The 17,003-nt window shown below is 41.1% G+C and overlaps 1 protein-coding gene across 1 annotated transcript in view; it reads left to right on the top strand.

Annotated features, from left to right (window-relative positions):
- The window catches only part of ROR1 (receptor tyrosine kinase like orphan receptor 1), a gene marked incomplete at both ends in the record, with an annotated part of 406,574 nt that extends 392,650 nt beyond the window's left edge, over positions 1 to 13,924 (top strand). Inside the window, one exon of the mRNA XM_082833145.1 lies at positions 12,497 to 13,924. Within this exon, the coding sequence (XP_082689271.1) occupies positions 12,497 to 13,924 (1,428 nt within the window). The remainder of the gene's footprint in view (positions 1 to 12,496) is intronic.
- Between the last annotated feature and the right edge of the window lie 3,079 nt (positions 13,925 to 17,003).

Genomic DNA, 17,003 nt, shown 5'->3' with positions numbered 1-17,003 from the left:
GTCAGTCGGGGCTGAACACTAACCACAGGATTCACCTGGCCCTGACAGACCTCCTGAAGAGGCCTGGATAACAGTTGTAAGCTTGAGTTACATAGCCCCGGTCCTGCCAGGGACATGTGAAATTTGGCCAGAGCAACAGTAGTCCTCCATCCTCCATGGTCATGGAGACAAATGTAAAATATATGGGGATAAATTTTTCCTAAGACTTGGTGAAGCAAAACACTGTTTTCATCATTTCTGGACCGTTTCCGAAATGTGCCTTGCGAAATCTCCCAGTGTCAAGATTTCTCCAACACAGGGCTTAGAGTTTAGCCTTAAACAGCTCACAAGCAATTCTGAATCAGACTAGAAGTAGGAATGGCTCAAGAATATGTGACTGGGTTGAGGAGGGGAAAGGAAACAACAAAAACAAATGCTAACTTTTTTTTTCTTACTCTCCTAAGAAGTTTGGCTCCAATCAAATTTGACTTATGCAGCTGTTTGTTTTGGTTCTTACTGAGTGCCTTTCCTGGAAAAAGCACAAAGAACTTTGTAGACCTTAAAGAAAATTCCCAAATGTAAACAGTCAATCTCTAAAACTGCTTTGAGAGGTCACTGACACATAAATATTACCCGTACCTATAAAATCTAAAAGGAAGGGACACACATAAGAAAGAAAGAGAAAAAAACAAAACAAAACAAGTCTTGGGAAAAAAAACACCCTACCAGAGTAAAATCAGAAGGATATTTGGAGGTTGGGATGAAAAAGGAATGAAGGGTAGAAGCTGGTCTGCCCTGGCCTCATTCTTATTTATCCAAATGAATGTGCCCTTCAGGGTTTAAACTATCTCTGTCCATCTCTCTCCACTTGCTGAGCTGATTTTACCCACCGTCCCCACCCCCTGCTGCCCCACCAACCTCAAGTGTTTGTATTAAGAAGAGGCTCCTCTGGGAGATTAGAAATCCATACCCTTCAGAGGTGACAATAGGCAGCTGCAGACAGACTGGCTGACGGGATCTGGCTTGAGTCCCCAGAGAGGTGAACGGTACAGTTGGAAGTTAAAACTTTTGAGGAGGCATGAGTCTCCTTCTGATCTGTGGGGAAAGGAAGCCAGTGGACCAGACAGGCATCTTACGTCTGAGCCTTGAACAGTCAGGAAATGGAGATGCTCCCCTGGCTCCACCTCTAACTGCCCTGTGACCCCGAGTAGCCCCTTAGCCTCTCTGTGTCTCAATTTTCTCGGCTGTTCAGAGAAAGAGGTCGACTGTGTTCATGCAAAGGACGGTTTGTTTATTTTTCTTTTATTTTGCTTAGCAAAAGATTTCAAGCCATTCAGTTGGATTAGTTAATCTCCTATCTTTTCCATCTTTAAAATCTTCTGACAGTACTCTGGTGATGCAGGAACTACGTAGGGTTTTTCTATCTTGCATTACAAATTTTACAATCTGAGTAAGGGTTTTTTTTTTAAAGTACTGTGGAAAATGAACCTTCTCCAAGAAGCCTGGAAACTCTAACTTGCCATCTCTCCGATTCTTTCCCTCTGCCTCCCACCCCGCCCCCCGCCCCAAGCTGTCACATCGGAAACACTGAGCAGTCTCGCTGAGGGAGGGAAGCTGTGGAGCTTGCCTCCTGGGGACTTAGAAGGGGAGCAGAGCCTCTCCGTCAAGCACAGGGTGAGCCAGTTCTGTCCTTCCCTATGTGACGCACCTATGTGGGATTTAGACCCTCAAAGAGGTTAAGGGTGGAGGAATTTGAGAATGAGGGTCAGGAAACCTAAATAAGCCTTTGGGTCAAACTCCTGCAGCTCCTGGCTGATGTAAGGAAGATTGGGGGGAAAGCAAAATTGGCCTATAGCTTTCTGAAACTGGTGGCTGTATTTTATTTCTCAACTAACCCTCATCTCTTGCCCACTTCTCTGTTTCTCCACTTCCAGGGTATTCCTCTCACCTTTTCCTTTCCAGCCAAGGTATTCAGCCATTGCTGAATGTACTGACAATTATGTTCCCTGGGCCTGTCCCTTTTGCTAGCAACATGCTTCCATCTAAAAATCCCTGCTGTGGTCAAGCCACCCCTTTGAAATCCCTGTTCTTATCCACTGTCACTACACTTAGTGCTAAAACGTCCTCAATAACGTTTCCACTCACTCCTTAAAGCCATTGTCTCCAAGGCTTCTGAGCTATCATTCTATTCACATGGCCTCTGGGGAATCACCAGCGATGTAATTTAATCCAATAGCCTTTCCCAAGTCTTCATCCTCTTTAATTTCTCTGGAGCATTCGATATTCTTAACCACCATGTTGAAACACTTTCTCTTGGCTCTCCTACTATCTCCTCCCCTTTTCTTCACTAGCTCTTCCCAAACGGGAGCCTCCTCTGATGTTTGTCAGTTCTCTTTCCTCTTTCTCTCTCTCATGCTGATTTCATCCTCTGGCATTGCTTTAGCTCCCACTTGACATAATGATTCCCCAATCTGGAAGGACCAAATCTCAAGTTATAAAATTCTTCCTCCCAGTATATAGGAGTCCACAGTCTCTGGGCCTAAGTTACCTTTCCAGCCACATTTGTTCTTAGTTTATTTCTAAGAGGTAGTATAATATACTTCAAAGATCAAGGATTTAGAGGCAGAGAGATATGATTACAAATCTTGCCTCCATTGTTTACTGGCCATGAGATCTTTGTTTTCTCATTTATAAAACAAGGATACAAATAGTACTTAAAAGAGATTTTTAAATGTATTTTTATTGCAGTATAATTCACACACATTACGTTAGTTTCGGGTGTATAACATAATGATTCAATATTTTTATATAGTGCAAAATGATCTGCCAACATACATCATTACAAAATTTTTTTTCTTGTGACGAGAAGGTTTAAGATTTGTTCTCTTAACAACTTTCAAATATACAATCAGTATTACGAACTATATTGGCCATGCTGCACATCCCCAGAACTTACTTATTTTATAACTGGAAGTTCGTACCTTTTGACTCCTTTACCTGTTTTGCCTACCCCTTCCCTCCCCACTCTCCACCACCAGCAGCCACCAATCTATTCTAAACGAGCTGTTTCTGACACTTCAAGATAGTGTGTTTGGCACCTCACAGGTCCTCAACAGCTAGAAGTTACTATTATTTTTTTGTTACAGTGATGATATGAACAATCACAAACCTTTTAAATCAACCACCAAATGCTGTGTACCAGATACTGTGGGCTGGGGAGGAAGCTATAGGATTCAGCAACCCACAGCATTAACTGGGGTGAGGGCAAGGCAATTAGAGCAAAGATTATAGAGGTAGCTCTTTAGATAGCTCTGGTATTCCTGTGCCCATCCAGTGAGCATAAATCCTCTGCCCCACACCCTGTTCACACCCTGGATAAAATCACTCAGGGCAGAGAGGGTCTGATAGTGAAGACTGGGGGACTGTCCAGTACAGAGATCAGCTTACAGCTATGTCTTTAGAAGTTTTACTTCTAGGGAGAATGAGTATTATGAATGGATATTCTGAATAAGCTGAAGTACTTCACATGCGTTATCTCAATACAGTCTTTACAGTAACCCTCTGAAGTTGGTACTAATTTGAGCCTGATTTTGGGCGGTCAGAAAACTGGAGCTTGAGATTAAGAGTCTGCCCAAAGTCACACAGTTAGTGAGTGGGAGAGCCAAAACTCAAGGCCAGGTCTCTCCAGGTCCAGAGCCCAAGTGTTCCCTATTTCAGCAGTCCCCAACCTTTTTGGCGCCAGGGACCGGTTTCGTGGAAGAATTTTTCCACAAACGGGGAGCGGGGGGATGGTTCAGACGTTCATGTGAGCGATGGGAAGTGGCAGATGAAGCTTCGCTTGCTCGCGGACCAGTACCCGTCCGCAGCCCAGTGGTTGGGGACCCCTGCCCTGTGTCACTCTACTGCCTTAATTTTCAGGCTGACTGAAACACACAAGCCCAAGTTATGAGCACATGGTAGCTCACGCTGACATTAAAATTACTGTTTCCAGGCAGAATAGAACTTCTCCTGTTGACATTATAAAGTAACTCCACCACAGAATCAATCCTGGTCACCACCAAACATTCAAACTAACTATCAGAAAGTTAACATTATAGAGAAAAGGACCGTTTCTGAAGTTAAATCACTTCCAGAGAAGTGCAGCTGAACTCTGAACAAATATGGCGAACTATTGGTTGGAACTCCCTCTAGAATTTGATTGTATAAACCAGAAGGCACTTAGTTCAGCTGTAGTCTTTGAAAATGTCCATAATCTCCCAAAATCAAATGGTTGTGGCCTTTAAGCTTTTAGAATGCAATCATTTCCATTTATGAGTGGAGTCATTCACAATTCTAACACTGTTTACCTAAGAACCAGTAAAATGCACAGGAAAGGAAAATAGGCCTTAGAGTCAAGCAGATTCCTGTCAACAGCCAAGGCCAGATACTAAAAACATCTCAATTTCACGTACTCTCCAGGGCTCTTGTGCCCAACTCAGGTACAGCCTGCTGTTGAATGGGTTTGTTCACTTACCCCAGTCAACTAATGGGAGCAACAAAGGATCGGCCAGGGTAAGGTCTAGGTCATCAGAGGCCAGAGAGTAATTACACCTTGACATTCCACTTTTATACCAGTGGGCCTCATGCTTTTAAAATTGTGGAGCCTTCTGAGGGTCAAATGAAAACTACCTCTTCTTCCCAGAAAAGTGCTTCGTCTTTGGAGCCAGACACAGCTGGAGCTGAATCTTGACATCACTACCTAATAGTTGTGCTTCCATAGGCAAGCTACTTAACCATTGAAGGCCTTAATTTCTTGATCCATAAAGTGGGGAAATCATAGTATGAATCTCACGGATTTGGGATGAGGGTTAAATGAGTTGATGCATTGAACACTGAGAGACCCCACAAGGGAGTGTAGTGTAGTCATGAGGAAGACAGACCCTGGAGTCTGAATTTACAACCTTCTAGTTGTGGGATCACTTAACCACTGTTCCTCAGGTTCTCCAACTGTAAAATGGGGATAATAGTCACAGTGACCAATTTCATAGCGTTATTGTGAAGATGAAAAGAATTAATATGTATAAAGCACTTATAGCCTAACACATAAACAGCCCCCCCTCCCCAAATCGTAGCCATTATTATGATCTCAGTGTCTGGTACGTGGCAAGTATTCGATACATGGTAGTTATTACTAAGCTCAAATTACAAACATCTAGGATAGGAGTTGTGTCCTCTCTCCTCATGGTTCTTAAATGGTTTCTCATATACTATTCTGTGTGTATACTCTTTGGTACATAGTATATATAGTATCAGCTGACTGACTGAGGTAACCAGCTATGAAAATATATCCCACACAGTTGGCTGCACATGAAAATATAATAAACTGATGACATGGCCCAAGCTACAACGTGATTTCTATTTCAAAACCTTGAATCTCTCTGACAGTAGCCATGCAGAATATAACCCAGTGAAATACCAGTCGATGGCTCTTACATTTCTCTCTAGCTGGCATTTCCAAAGCATCTTCCGAAGCACAGTGTATAGTCTCTGTCTCGTGTAAGTCAGAATCATTCAATCAGGTTCTACAGACACACTGTGGTCATTCATCATGCCGGGAGCAGGGACCAGACACTCAGTAACTGTCTGATCCAGAAAGTTGTATTCTTTTCTCTTTTTTTTTTTTTTTGAAAGTCATATTCATTTATTCCAGTGGTTCTCTCATTTATTCCAGTCCCAGAGCATCCTTATCACCTGGCAAGTTGTCAGAACTGCAGAATCTGACTTACAGAATTAGAAACTCTAGGAGTGAGGCCTAGCAGTCTGTGTTTTAACAGGCCCTCTGGGGGATTCCAGTGCCTGCTCTGGTGTAGACTCTGCTGATCAACTTGAGATTCAGAGAGTAAGTCCACAAGGAATACAGTTCTCAGAGAAAACTGTGCTTTCAAAGAGAAACAGACCTGGTCATGTCCTCCTATTACCCAAACTTACTCCCTAACTTCAGTAGGGCCTGCTTCATTATTCCCCTAATAGGGTGAGGACAAATGTCACTGTGTGGGACCCACTCTTCTCCTACAGATACTTGTATACAGCTAGAATCGGCAAATGTGTATAGCAAAAGAGATTTGTAAAAGGGCAGCAGCCTTGGGACGTGAGGAATGGGAAAGGAACAGGTATAGGGGCTGCAAGGACTATAGGAGGAGGTTTGGGTCCATTGTAGGAACATGAACTTCAGTCCTTTTCCAGCACCTGCTGCTGGAGCCAACTTCCTGTCCCAGAGCACCGCCCTGAGCTCTGGTTCCCTCCACCCTCATGTGGCTCTGCTTTTCATCTGTGTGTCTACTTCAAATTGGACTCAAAAGTAGAGCCATCAGTCATGCCCTGTTCAGGTTAGAGGTGAAAAGTCACAGAGCGGGGTCCGTGCTGCACGCCTATGTTGATGGCCATCACAGAATACTCATCTCATTTCCTGTGGTAGTCCCTTAGGAAAAGTGAGCAGGAAATGGCAGCTTAGTCGCAAGCAGTGTCCTCCAGAGGAGTCATTTCAAGTGTATTATCACCTAAGGTGTAACTTCCCAGAGGTGGAAAGACATAAAGTCACTGAGTCTGTCCGCCTTATCCATCTGCCATCTACATAATTACAATTTTTAAAAACTACCCATGGTTCATTGCTTTCATACCTAAAGTTAATGGATCTAAAAGGGGCACATGTCCCCACTTAGTATTCATCACTCAGGTGAGAGAAGCCACCAACATCCGCCTGGCCTCTCTAGCAGCTGTTTAGACAGGACTGCAATACTCACAGCGACTCACATCTAAGGACTCACATCTAAAATATTCTCCCTTCATTTTCCTCCAGTGAAGAGCTCATTTAAACCTGAATACAGTTGTTCTTCAAAAACTTCTAGGGGAAGAAGCACAATTGGATTTTAGAATAATGTATCAACTTCTACATCAACTTTGCTTTTTCTCCCCCCCGAAAAAATTATATAATTTTTTAAACCGCACTGAGGCAGATGTGTGTTTACTTTGAGAAGTAAAAATGTTAACATTTAAACTGAAAGCCTGTTTCAGTTTTAAGGTACTTAATTGCCTTACAGCATATAATAAACGGAGCCCATCTTGTCATTCAACTAATGGAGGGAGTGATAAAGAGATAGGAGCCCAGGACCCTATTCATTCCAGTTTTCCTTTGTACTTGGTTTACTTTGGCATCGTGCCTCATGTGTATTTTACACTTCTTTACATTTTGTACATCCCTGTATGACAAATACTTGTCAAACAAAAACTAAACAGATTTATAACCCCTTAACTTGAAATGAGCCAAAATTGAACTGCCAAAACTTTATGACTTCATTTTCTTTCATAGTTTTCCACTACATTGGTTCAAGCAGACAGACCCCACTTGAGGTCAAGCAGAGGTCATTTCACTTTCATTACCAAAATATAATTTACAATATGCCAGACCTAAACAAGTTTAGCCTAAAGGGTCTGCATAATGTAAACCATCTGTTCCTCAACAATACAGCTAATTTCCTGCCGTCACCATACAGTCTACTGACTGCTTCTTTAAGGGTTTTTATGATTTTTTAACTAGGTCAGGATTTATGTAAAATTTGAAAATGAGTCTATAGTTAAGACTCATTTGTACCAAATAACTTGAGCATTTAAAAACTGCAAATCACTGTGTAAATTGTTCCCCTGAAACCAAGCTCTGAGCAGTTTTTTCCTGGGTATTTCTACGCTGGCTGATGCACAGGTGTTCCGAGGAAAGGTTTTGTGAAATTGGTCATTTTGGTTACTTTCCGTGCTTTTTTTCCGAAGCAAATCCCCAAATTTGGTTCTGACTAGCTCTGATGAACTATTCCTTCCTTCTGTCGGCTGGAGATGATTTGGGACTCTATGCCGTCTGGCCCACCAGGTATTGGTGAGCTATGACAAGACACACTTTGGGTCAAAACATACTTTTTCATGTGTCCGAACAGAGAGAAAGAAGAACAATTATCATTCCACAGAGTGACCACACACTGAAGGCTGACCTCACAGCCCTGCAAGGTGTCAGGCCCCAGGCTGAGCCTCCAGAGACATGCTGTGTCCAACGGGGGTTGCCGGCCAGCCAGCTTCTCTGGTTTCAAACAGAAGGCCTTGTACACACAAGGGCAGCAATATTGGCTCTCCTAAAAATTCTTGATACTTTTCTAAGCCTCTTTCTCCATCTGTAAAATGGCAAGAGTAAGAGTTCTTCTTCCAAAGGTGAATACCAGAGAACTAATTTTCTTACCTCAGTGTATGGGAATGCAGCCGGCTTTCTTAGCCGTGAAGCCCCAGGGGCCATGTGTCAGGCCAGCGCCAAGGTCCCGTCCACCTCCTCTTCTCTTCCAGTCCCCACCAGTTTGGCCTGCTTGCTTCCTTTCCCATCTGCCACCATCCACTCTTCCACGTGGGTCTTTGCTCCCTCCACCTCCATCTGCATTTTCCAGAATCCTCAGAGGAGCAGACCACAGGCCACTCAAATTCTTACCCACCATCGGGTTCCAAAACAGAGTCTCTGTCATTTTTAAAGAATTTTTTTAGAAACCAGCAACTACAGGAGAACAGAGAAAGATTAACAAGAAGAAATTTAAACATTCGTTTTTTAAACATAGAATTATAGATGACTATCTAGAGCTATTTAAGGCTGTAAATGGATCTAAATCATTTGCATTGACTCCACTTTCTGGATTACTTCCCTAAGAAGGATAATAAAATTGATTTACAGAGCACTTATTAGGTGGAAATTACTTTCATACATTGTTGCATTTAATCCCTACTGTAATTATGGAAGCTAGATATTATATTATTTTATAGATATGGAAATAGAGGTTCAGAAAAGTTAGGAAACTCACCCAAGGTCAGCCACCTAATATATAGGACTTATCCCACGAGGTTGTTATAGTAAATGAGTTAATATTTGTCAAGTGCTCAGAACAGTGTCTGGCGCATAGTAAGTGCTATATAAATATTAACTATTAATAATAGAAAGCAGCAGGTCCAAGATGCAAATTCAGATTTGTATGAGTCCAAAGGTTACATGGTTTGAATTACCCCACACTGCCTATGGGTTAAGCTTCAGCAGGGGAAGGGGGAAGAGTCCTAACGCCTCATTAGATCAGTCTAATATTCCTTGGGTTTAGTTCCTCATTCCCACTTTCCCTCAAAAGTAGTTTATTACTCAGTCCCATACCCTTCTCTATCACCAAAAGCATGAGGGATCCTGTTTAAATCAAAAAGTAAGGACTTCCCTGGTGGCGCAGTGGTTGAGAGTCCGCCTGCTGATGCAGGGGACACGGGTTCGTGCCCCGGTCTGGGAAGATCCCACATGCCGCAGAGCGGCTGGGCCCGTGAGCCATGGCCACTGGGCCTGTGCGTCTGGAGCCTGCGCTCCGCAACGGAAGAGGCCACAACAGTGAGAGGCCCACGTACCACAAAAAAATTAAAAAATAATAAAAAATAAATTTAAAAAAAAAGTAAGTAATACCTACCATGCCATTCAAGGGACTTTCACATAAATTGGATTCATTTACATCATGAGGTAAAGTTCTGATGGAAATCCCTGTCGTAATGTCACGTGGGAAAAATTCACTTTGGATTACTCTGGCTACGAAAGCACAATCAATCTGAGGGCTGCAGGAGTTACAAAGTAGTCTTGGTTACTCTTCCCATCACCTACATTCTGTTCTCCCAAAGGAACTCCATAGCAACCACAGAATCCTGACCCTAGAAGCAAAAGGAAAAACAGTGAAGGAATTGTGATTGCAGAATAAATTTCCTGGATTCAGTCAGATAGAAAGATGGGTCATATGTTTTTAAATTATTCATTTTTTTGAATTGATACTATATTCACCTGGTTCATAAATTCAAAAGTATAAAAAAGCAGTGCTTCCCTGGTAGCGCAGTGGTTGAGAGTCTGCCTGCCGATGCAGGGGACACGGGTTCGTGCCCCGGTCCGGGAAGATCCCACATGCCGCAGAGCGGCTAGGCCCGTGAGCCATGGCCGCTGAGCCTGCGCATCCGGAGCCTGTGCTCCGCAACGGGAGAGGCCACAACGGCGAGAGGCCTGCGTACCGCAAAAACAAAAACAAAAACAAAAAAAGTATAAAAAAGCATAAAGTGAAAAATCTCCCACCTCTGCCCCCCTCCCCCCAGTTCCCACCTCCATATCCTCCCAATAACCACTGCTGTTTCTTGAGTATCCTTTCAGAGTTTCTTTATGCCTATGGGCAGAAATATGAATATATTCATTCTTTTTCTCCTCCTCTTTCACACAAAAGCAGCATACAGCATTAACTGTTCTTTTGCTTTTTATTTTTAACTTAGTAGTAGGATTTTGGATATCAGTACATAGAAAGTGTCCTCATTTGTTCTTACAACTGTATAATATCCTTACAAATGTATAATGTTGTTTTTACTAGCTCCATCACAATTAATTTAATCAGTTTCCACTAAGTAGACATTTAGGTTATTTCTAATCTGTTACAAACAATACTATAATTAATAGGACTGTATTAATAAGCTTCAATTGCCTAAATGTTTAAAGCAAGAAGTTGCCATTACTTTCAGCAGAAGTAACTTTACTGTAAGACATTTATAAATACAAACCCCATAAAATCTGCTTTAACAAATTAGTGAGACCTATAGATGATACGAAATATTATTTGCATGGAGGAATTAATGTTTCAAAATTCTCAGTTCTATTTTGTCCTCTTAAGTGGGTATTTTGCTGCAAGTTTATTTACACTTATAATTAGGTTAATGGGCATTTTGCCTTGCAAAAATTAGCCTAGAACAGAGCTAATCATCATGAATTCTAGATTAGTAGAGTTTGGGTTAGAGAAAATTTTTTGTTAATTTTCTAAACTGTTGATTTAAACTGTGTACAGAGAGCTCTGAATTCCATATGTAGTTGCAAAATTATCAGCTTCAATTGGGATACTCACAGCAGTACTTTTTTCTAAGAAAATAAGGATTTAAAGTGCATTTAAAGGGATTATTTAAAAAATCAGTTTAGGTACAAATGCATTGCTTTTATGACTTTTTCCCTAACAAATTAGATTAAATGTCAGGATAGATCAGAGGTGAATTCCAAAAATAGTAAAAACACATGACATAATAGATGTTTACTGTCAAGATCAAATGTCACAATTTAATATTTATTTTCATTGTGAGCTAGATGCTTTCTCCTGTCTGTTTTCAGGTCAATCAGTAAATAACCCACTTGCAAAGCCATAGAGATAATCGGTTGGTTCGAAAGGCAATAGCTCCCTTCAAAAAACTGAAATCTGGGGGACTTCCTGGAGATCCAGTGGTTAAGACTTCGTGCTCCCAATGCAGGGGGCATGGGTTCAATCCCTGGTCGGGGAACTAAGATACCGCATGCCACATGGTGCAGCCAAAAAAAAAAAAAACTTGAAATATGATTGAGAGGACAAAGTATATTCGTAAAAAGAGCAGCAATAGCAAGGTAATAATAGCTAAAAGTTCAATAGCCCTTACCATGTGCCAGACATCATGCTGAACACTTGACAAATGTTAACTTACTAAAAGTTCACAAGAACCCTACGAGATAAGTACGATTATCATCCCATTTTATAGATGAGGGAATTGAAGCACAGAGTGGTTAAATATTGTACCCAGGGTCACACGGCCGGTAAGTGGAGAGGGCAGGATTCCAATTTGAACTGTGGCTGTGGAGGTCAGCGTGTAGCCAGTCACCTCACTGCATCCTGCACATAGTGGCATTCAGACGGTAAAGCCAGAGGGATTCCACAGGAGGCAAAGAACAGAGTGGTCAGGGAGAGTTTCAGAACAAGGATTTGATAGGTAGAGAGAAGCACATTCCAAACCTCCCCACCTCTACTATGAGCACCTCAGAACAGCCTTTTGTTTTGGTTTCTCTGGCTTTTAGCTCAATATATACTTTAGAAATAGGAGAGCATTGGAAGAACAAAGGTATTAGGCAAGAACATGCATGCCATTTGCATGTGGACAATGAGGAGACCTATTCAGCCTAAGTGATGCCATCATGTGGAGGTGTAGCAAGGGTAAGACCGGGTCACAAATACTCTTAGGTCCCAGGCTAAGGATTAAGGCTGTATCCTCAGCAGCAGTGCTTCTCACACTCTAACATTCACCGGAATCACCTGGGGTCTTGTTAAATGCACATCATGATTCAGTAGGTCCGAGGTGGGTCTAAGAGTCTGCATTTGTAGTGAGCTTCAATGTTGCTCTTCCCAAGACCACTCTTTGAGTAGCAAGATTCTAGGTAACAGCAGGAAACCATTGTTGGAGCAGGGGGTGTGCATGGAGGGATAGGGGAGTGGTGGACAAAACTCTGCCTATGCCTAAGTTGCAGCCAACAATTCTAAAGACTTCTAGATGTACAATGTTGTAATTAATTTGTTGTACAGAACCTTTCTCAATACGCCTCACCCCTCCTTTCAGATGCCAGGATGTCTTGCCTTAGAAAATGTTTTAAACCACACTTTGCCTTTCTTTCATACAGAGCAAGGCTAAAGAGCTGCCTCTTTCTGCTGTACGTTTTATGGAAGAATTGGGTGAATGTGCCTTTGGAAAGATCTATAAGGGCCATCTCTATCTCCCAGGCATGGACCATGCTCAGTTAGTTGCTATAAAGACCTTGAAAGACTATAACAACCCCCAGCAATGGACAGAATTTCAACAGGAAGCCTCCCTGATGGCCGAACTACACCACCCCAATATTGTCTGCCTTCTAGGGGCTGTCACTCAGGAACAACCTGTGTGTATGCTTTTTGAGTATATGAATCAGGGGGATCTCCACGAGTTCCTCATCATGCGGTCCCCACATTCAGATGTTGGCTGTAGCAGTGATGAAGATGGGACTGTAAAATCCAGCCTGGATCATGGAGATTTTCTACACATTGCAATTCAGATTGCAGCCGGCATGGAATACCTGTCTAGTCACTTCTTTGTCCATAAGGACCTTGCAGCTCGCAATATTTTAATCGGAGAGCAACTTCACGTAAAGATTTCAGACCTTGGGCTTTCCAGAGAAATATACTCCGCTGATTACTACAGGGTGCAGAGTAAGTCTTTGCTGCCTATTCGCTGGATGCCCCCTGAAGCCATCATGTATGGCAAATTCTCTTCTGATTCAGATATCTGGTCTTTTGGGGTTGTCTTGTGGGAGATATTCAGTTTTGGACTCCAGCCATATTATGGATTTAGTAACCAGGAAGTGATCGAGATGGTGAGAAAACGACAGCTGTTACCATGCTCCGAAGACTGCCCCCCAAGAATGTACAGCCTCATGACCGAGTGTTGGAATGAGATTCCTTCCAGGAGACCAAGATTTAAAGATATTCACGTCCGGCTTCGGTCCTGGGAGGGACTCTCAAGTCATACCAGCTCTACTACTCCTTCCGGCGGAAATGCCACCACGCAGACAACCTCCCTTAGTGCCAGCCCAGTGAGTAATCTCAGTAACCCCAGATATCCCAATTACATGTTCCCGAGCCAGGGTATTACACCACAGGGCCAGATTGCTGGTTTCATCAGCCCACCAATACCTCAGAACCAGCGATTCATCCCCATCAATGGATACCCAATACCTCCTGGATATGCAGCGTTTCCAGCTGCCCACTATCAGCCAGCAGGTCCTCCCAGAGTGATTCAGCACTGCCCACCTCCCAAGAGTCGGTCCCCGAGCAGTGCCAGTGGGTCGACTAGTACTGGTCATGTGACCAGCCTACCTTCATCAGGATCAAATCAGGAAGCAAATATTCCCTTACTACCACACATGTCGATTCCGAATCATCCCGGTGGAATGGGTATCACCGTTTTTGGCAACAAGTCTCAAAAACCCTACAAAATAGACTCAAAGCAACCATCTTTGCTAGGAGACTCCAACATTCATGGACACACCGAATCTATGATTTCTGCAGAACTGTAAAATGCACAACTTTTGTAAATGTGGTATACAGGAAAAACTAGAAAGTCGTAGAAAAGATTTATATTCAAATGTTTTTATTAAAGTAAGGTTCTCATTTAGCAGACATTGCAACAAGTATCTTCTGTGAAGTTTAACTGTGTCTTACCAACCAGGGCAAACACCAGCCAGAAAAAAAAACATTGTGGGATTAACACTCCATCAGGGTGTAGGCCATGCCACTGGGATTGGTACATCTGGTTTCAAGTACTGAAAACTGCAAACCAGTGAAGAGGAAACGAACCTTATGACTAAGTATCAAACCAAAAAGGAAAGTCAAACGGTGCTTTGTGTATTCACCTTTGGCTGCCATGACTGTTCTCTCCCCAAAATGTATATACCATAGCATTTGTCTACCTGCTGTCTTTTCTTCAGGACAGATGTTCAGGAATTATGTTGATTCAATTTAGACTCTATGCATGTTTGTATGGAAGTGATGTTCAGAATCAGTGAGGAAACTTTAGGCCAGATTTAAAATCCCAGATGGAAACGAGCCATAAGTGTAAGTTTCCCTGAAGCCTTCTACACAGTGGGGCTTCTTTGGGAACGTGAAAAGTGTGCCTCTTTGTGAGTCTCCTCTGTTGATCATGAAGGCTTTTTCCACAGTGTGTTTACACAAGCCCTTGAAATAACATAGGGCATCAGATCATAAGGCTAGATGTGGATGCTGAAATTGACCGCCGGTTGATAGTTCACTGTGTTGCATTAGAAATGAGGCACCAAAGGCAGCACAGTCAGGAAAATGGCCCCTTGGCCTCGATCAGCATCCATGGGAAAGGAACAAGGGTTCCCATGGGGACAGCCTCACAGGAGCTTCCCTGGACCAATAACATTGAAGAATAGAGGTGTGGCTACAGACCAGCCCATCCATGCTTGCATCCTCCTGCTTATGAGCTGTCTAAGGTATGGGGGTGCACATGATCAGTGGACTCTGGGGAAGGAGGAAACTCTGACACCAGTATCTAGTTAATTTAAAGTTTCTCTCACTTTTTTTTTTTTTTTTCTGATCTGGAAACGTTCACAGATTTTATTCTAGCACCAAGAGTTATGACAATGTATTCATAGTGTTAGTTGGAATCCAAAGACTATGAATTCTATTTGCAAAATGTTACAGTATTTTTAAAAACACAAGTACTGAGTTCTCACTTCAAAGATAACCATGAACTGAAATTTTTAAGCTGGTAACTAGAAGCAACGTGATCATTTTTGCCTTAGTTAGAGGAAGGAAGGTATCAAATGTGCATCTCATGCCTTACCTGCTAGCCATCTTCTGCCAAGTTTAGAATTCTTATGGGTTTCAAGTTCTATATAGAAAGGAATGTTATGATTGATTTTTCTCTTGTTAAAAGAATAACTCATTTATTCTAAGAGCAATGTCTCAAAGTCTCATTTTTTTTATTTTACAGCTCAAGAGACTTATAAAGAGACTTACAGGATATAAAGTAATTCCTGGAAATGATATTTGATGAGGAGAATGTAAGAGACTTAGAAGCACGTTGACATTTCAATTTTGTAAAACAAAAAATTCAATTAGGATGAGAAATCAAAGAAATATGTTTACCAAAATGTGTTGCAATTTTTCCCAAACACTGAATCTTCAGACAACAAATGTGGACTTATAGGTACTGTGAACGCAAAGAATTGGCTATATTCAGATTTATTCAGAAATAAATTAAGACATATTTTTATGGCATAAATAAGCTGATTCAGAAGTTACATTTCTTAACTTTAGGTAGAGGAGAATATTTGTATCCTTTTGTTGCTATGCAACTGTTTAATGATGAAGATTCAAACCACAGTTTTGTATATCATACGACAATCAATTGTTTTCCAAGAATATTTATTATTTTAAGTAAACACAATTTCAGTGAACCTGAGTTTTTCTAGGAGTCCCTTAAAGGGAAGGTAGCATTCCATGAGCCAGTAAGATATCTACTCTGGAAAAACATTACTATGGGTAAAAAATAAATTCAAATTAGTTTTTTATGAAGAACTATAACATTTATTTTAAACATTTTATAATTACTGAAGTCATTAAGGTGAGCAAACTAAATTTCAAAACCACTTGTAATAATGTATTTTATAATAGCACTGTGATACTACATAACACAGTCCCTTTTGTATTAAAATAGTATTTTTTTCACAGACTGAAAAATATCTTTTGCTTTGTGGACAATGTTTTGTAAGATGACTTTATTTTCAGATCTTTTCTCTTTTTTGCACAAAACTATGTTTATGGTTTGTATCACAGAAGTGAAATATATCTCTGCATTTTTATATCTGGTCTGTTTCCTTGTTTCCTTTGTTTGTTTTTAACTCGGTATAGATTTTCTTCAAATATATAATGGCAGTATTCAGATATCTCGCCCTATGATATCTTTCCTTATTTTCACTGCATGCATTTAATCACTGTATTACTTAATGTTTGATTTGTTATTATGGGCATTTCAAATAGACAAGCATGGAATTGTAATGACAAGAAGCTTATTTTATATTGAGGATATATGCATTTGTATTTCACACACCAGAGATGATATTAAACACTGATTATTTTATGCTGCTGTTTATTAAAAATGTTTACCATAAAATATTATTTCCTGAATATTGCTATCATGGAGGTATTTGGGAACTTTAATATTATCTCTCCTAATGTTTGACATTTCATAGAAAGAGGAATCATAATTCGTATTTACTGCTATTTCATTGAAATGATTATTTTTAAGTAAGCTTTTAAACTAGACTTGGACATTCTTTTGCTAGTGACCATAGGTGGAAGGCAGACTCCCAATGACTTTATGACCATATATCACCCACCTATATATGGCAAGATTCTAATTTTTAAAATCAAAATAATATATTGAATAATTACTTAACAATCAAATGTAATGTGAAAATTGGTTTTTAAAGTTGCATCTTTTTCTGCCTTGATGTTTCCATGTGAACTTAGACATCAAAAATCATCTTAGAATTCTGAAGAAGAAAAAGCTGTGTACATCTTATGTTCAACTTAGACTCCAACCATATTGATAAAATAAAAGAAATG

This window comes from Leucopleurus acutus, assembly GCF_964270905.1.
Source record: "Leucopleurus acutus genome assembly, chromosome: 2".
NCBI lineage: Eukaryota > Metazoa > Chordata > Mammalia > Artiodactyla > Delphinidae > Leucopleurus > Leucopleurus acutus.
The sequence above is the reverse complement of the archived record's forward strand: the minus strand, read 5'-3'. Positions and strand labels throughout refer to the sequence as shown.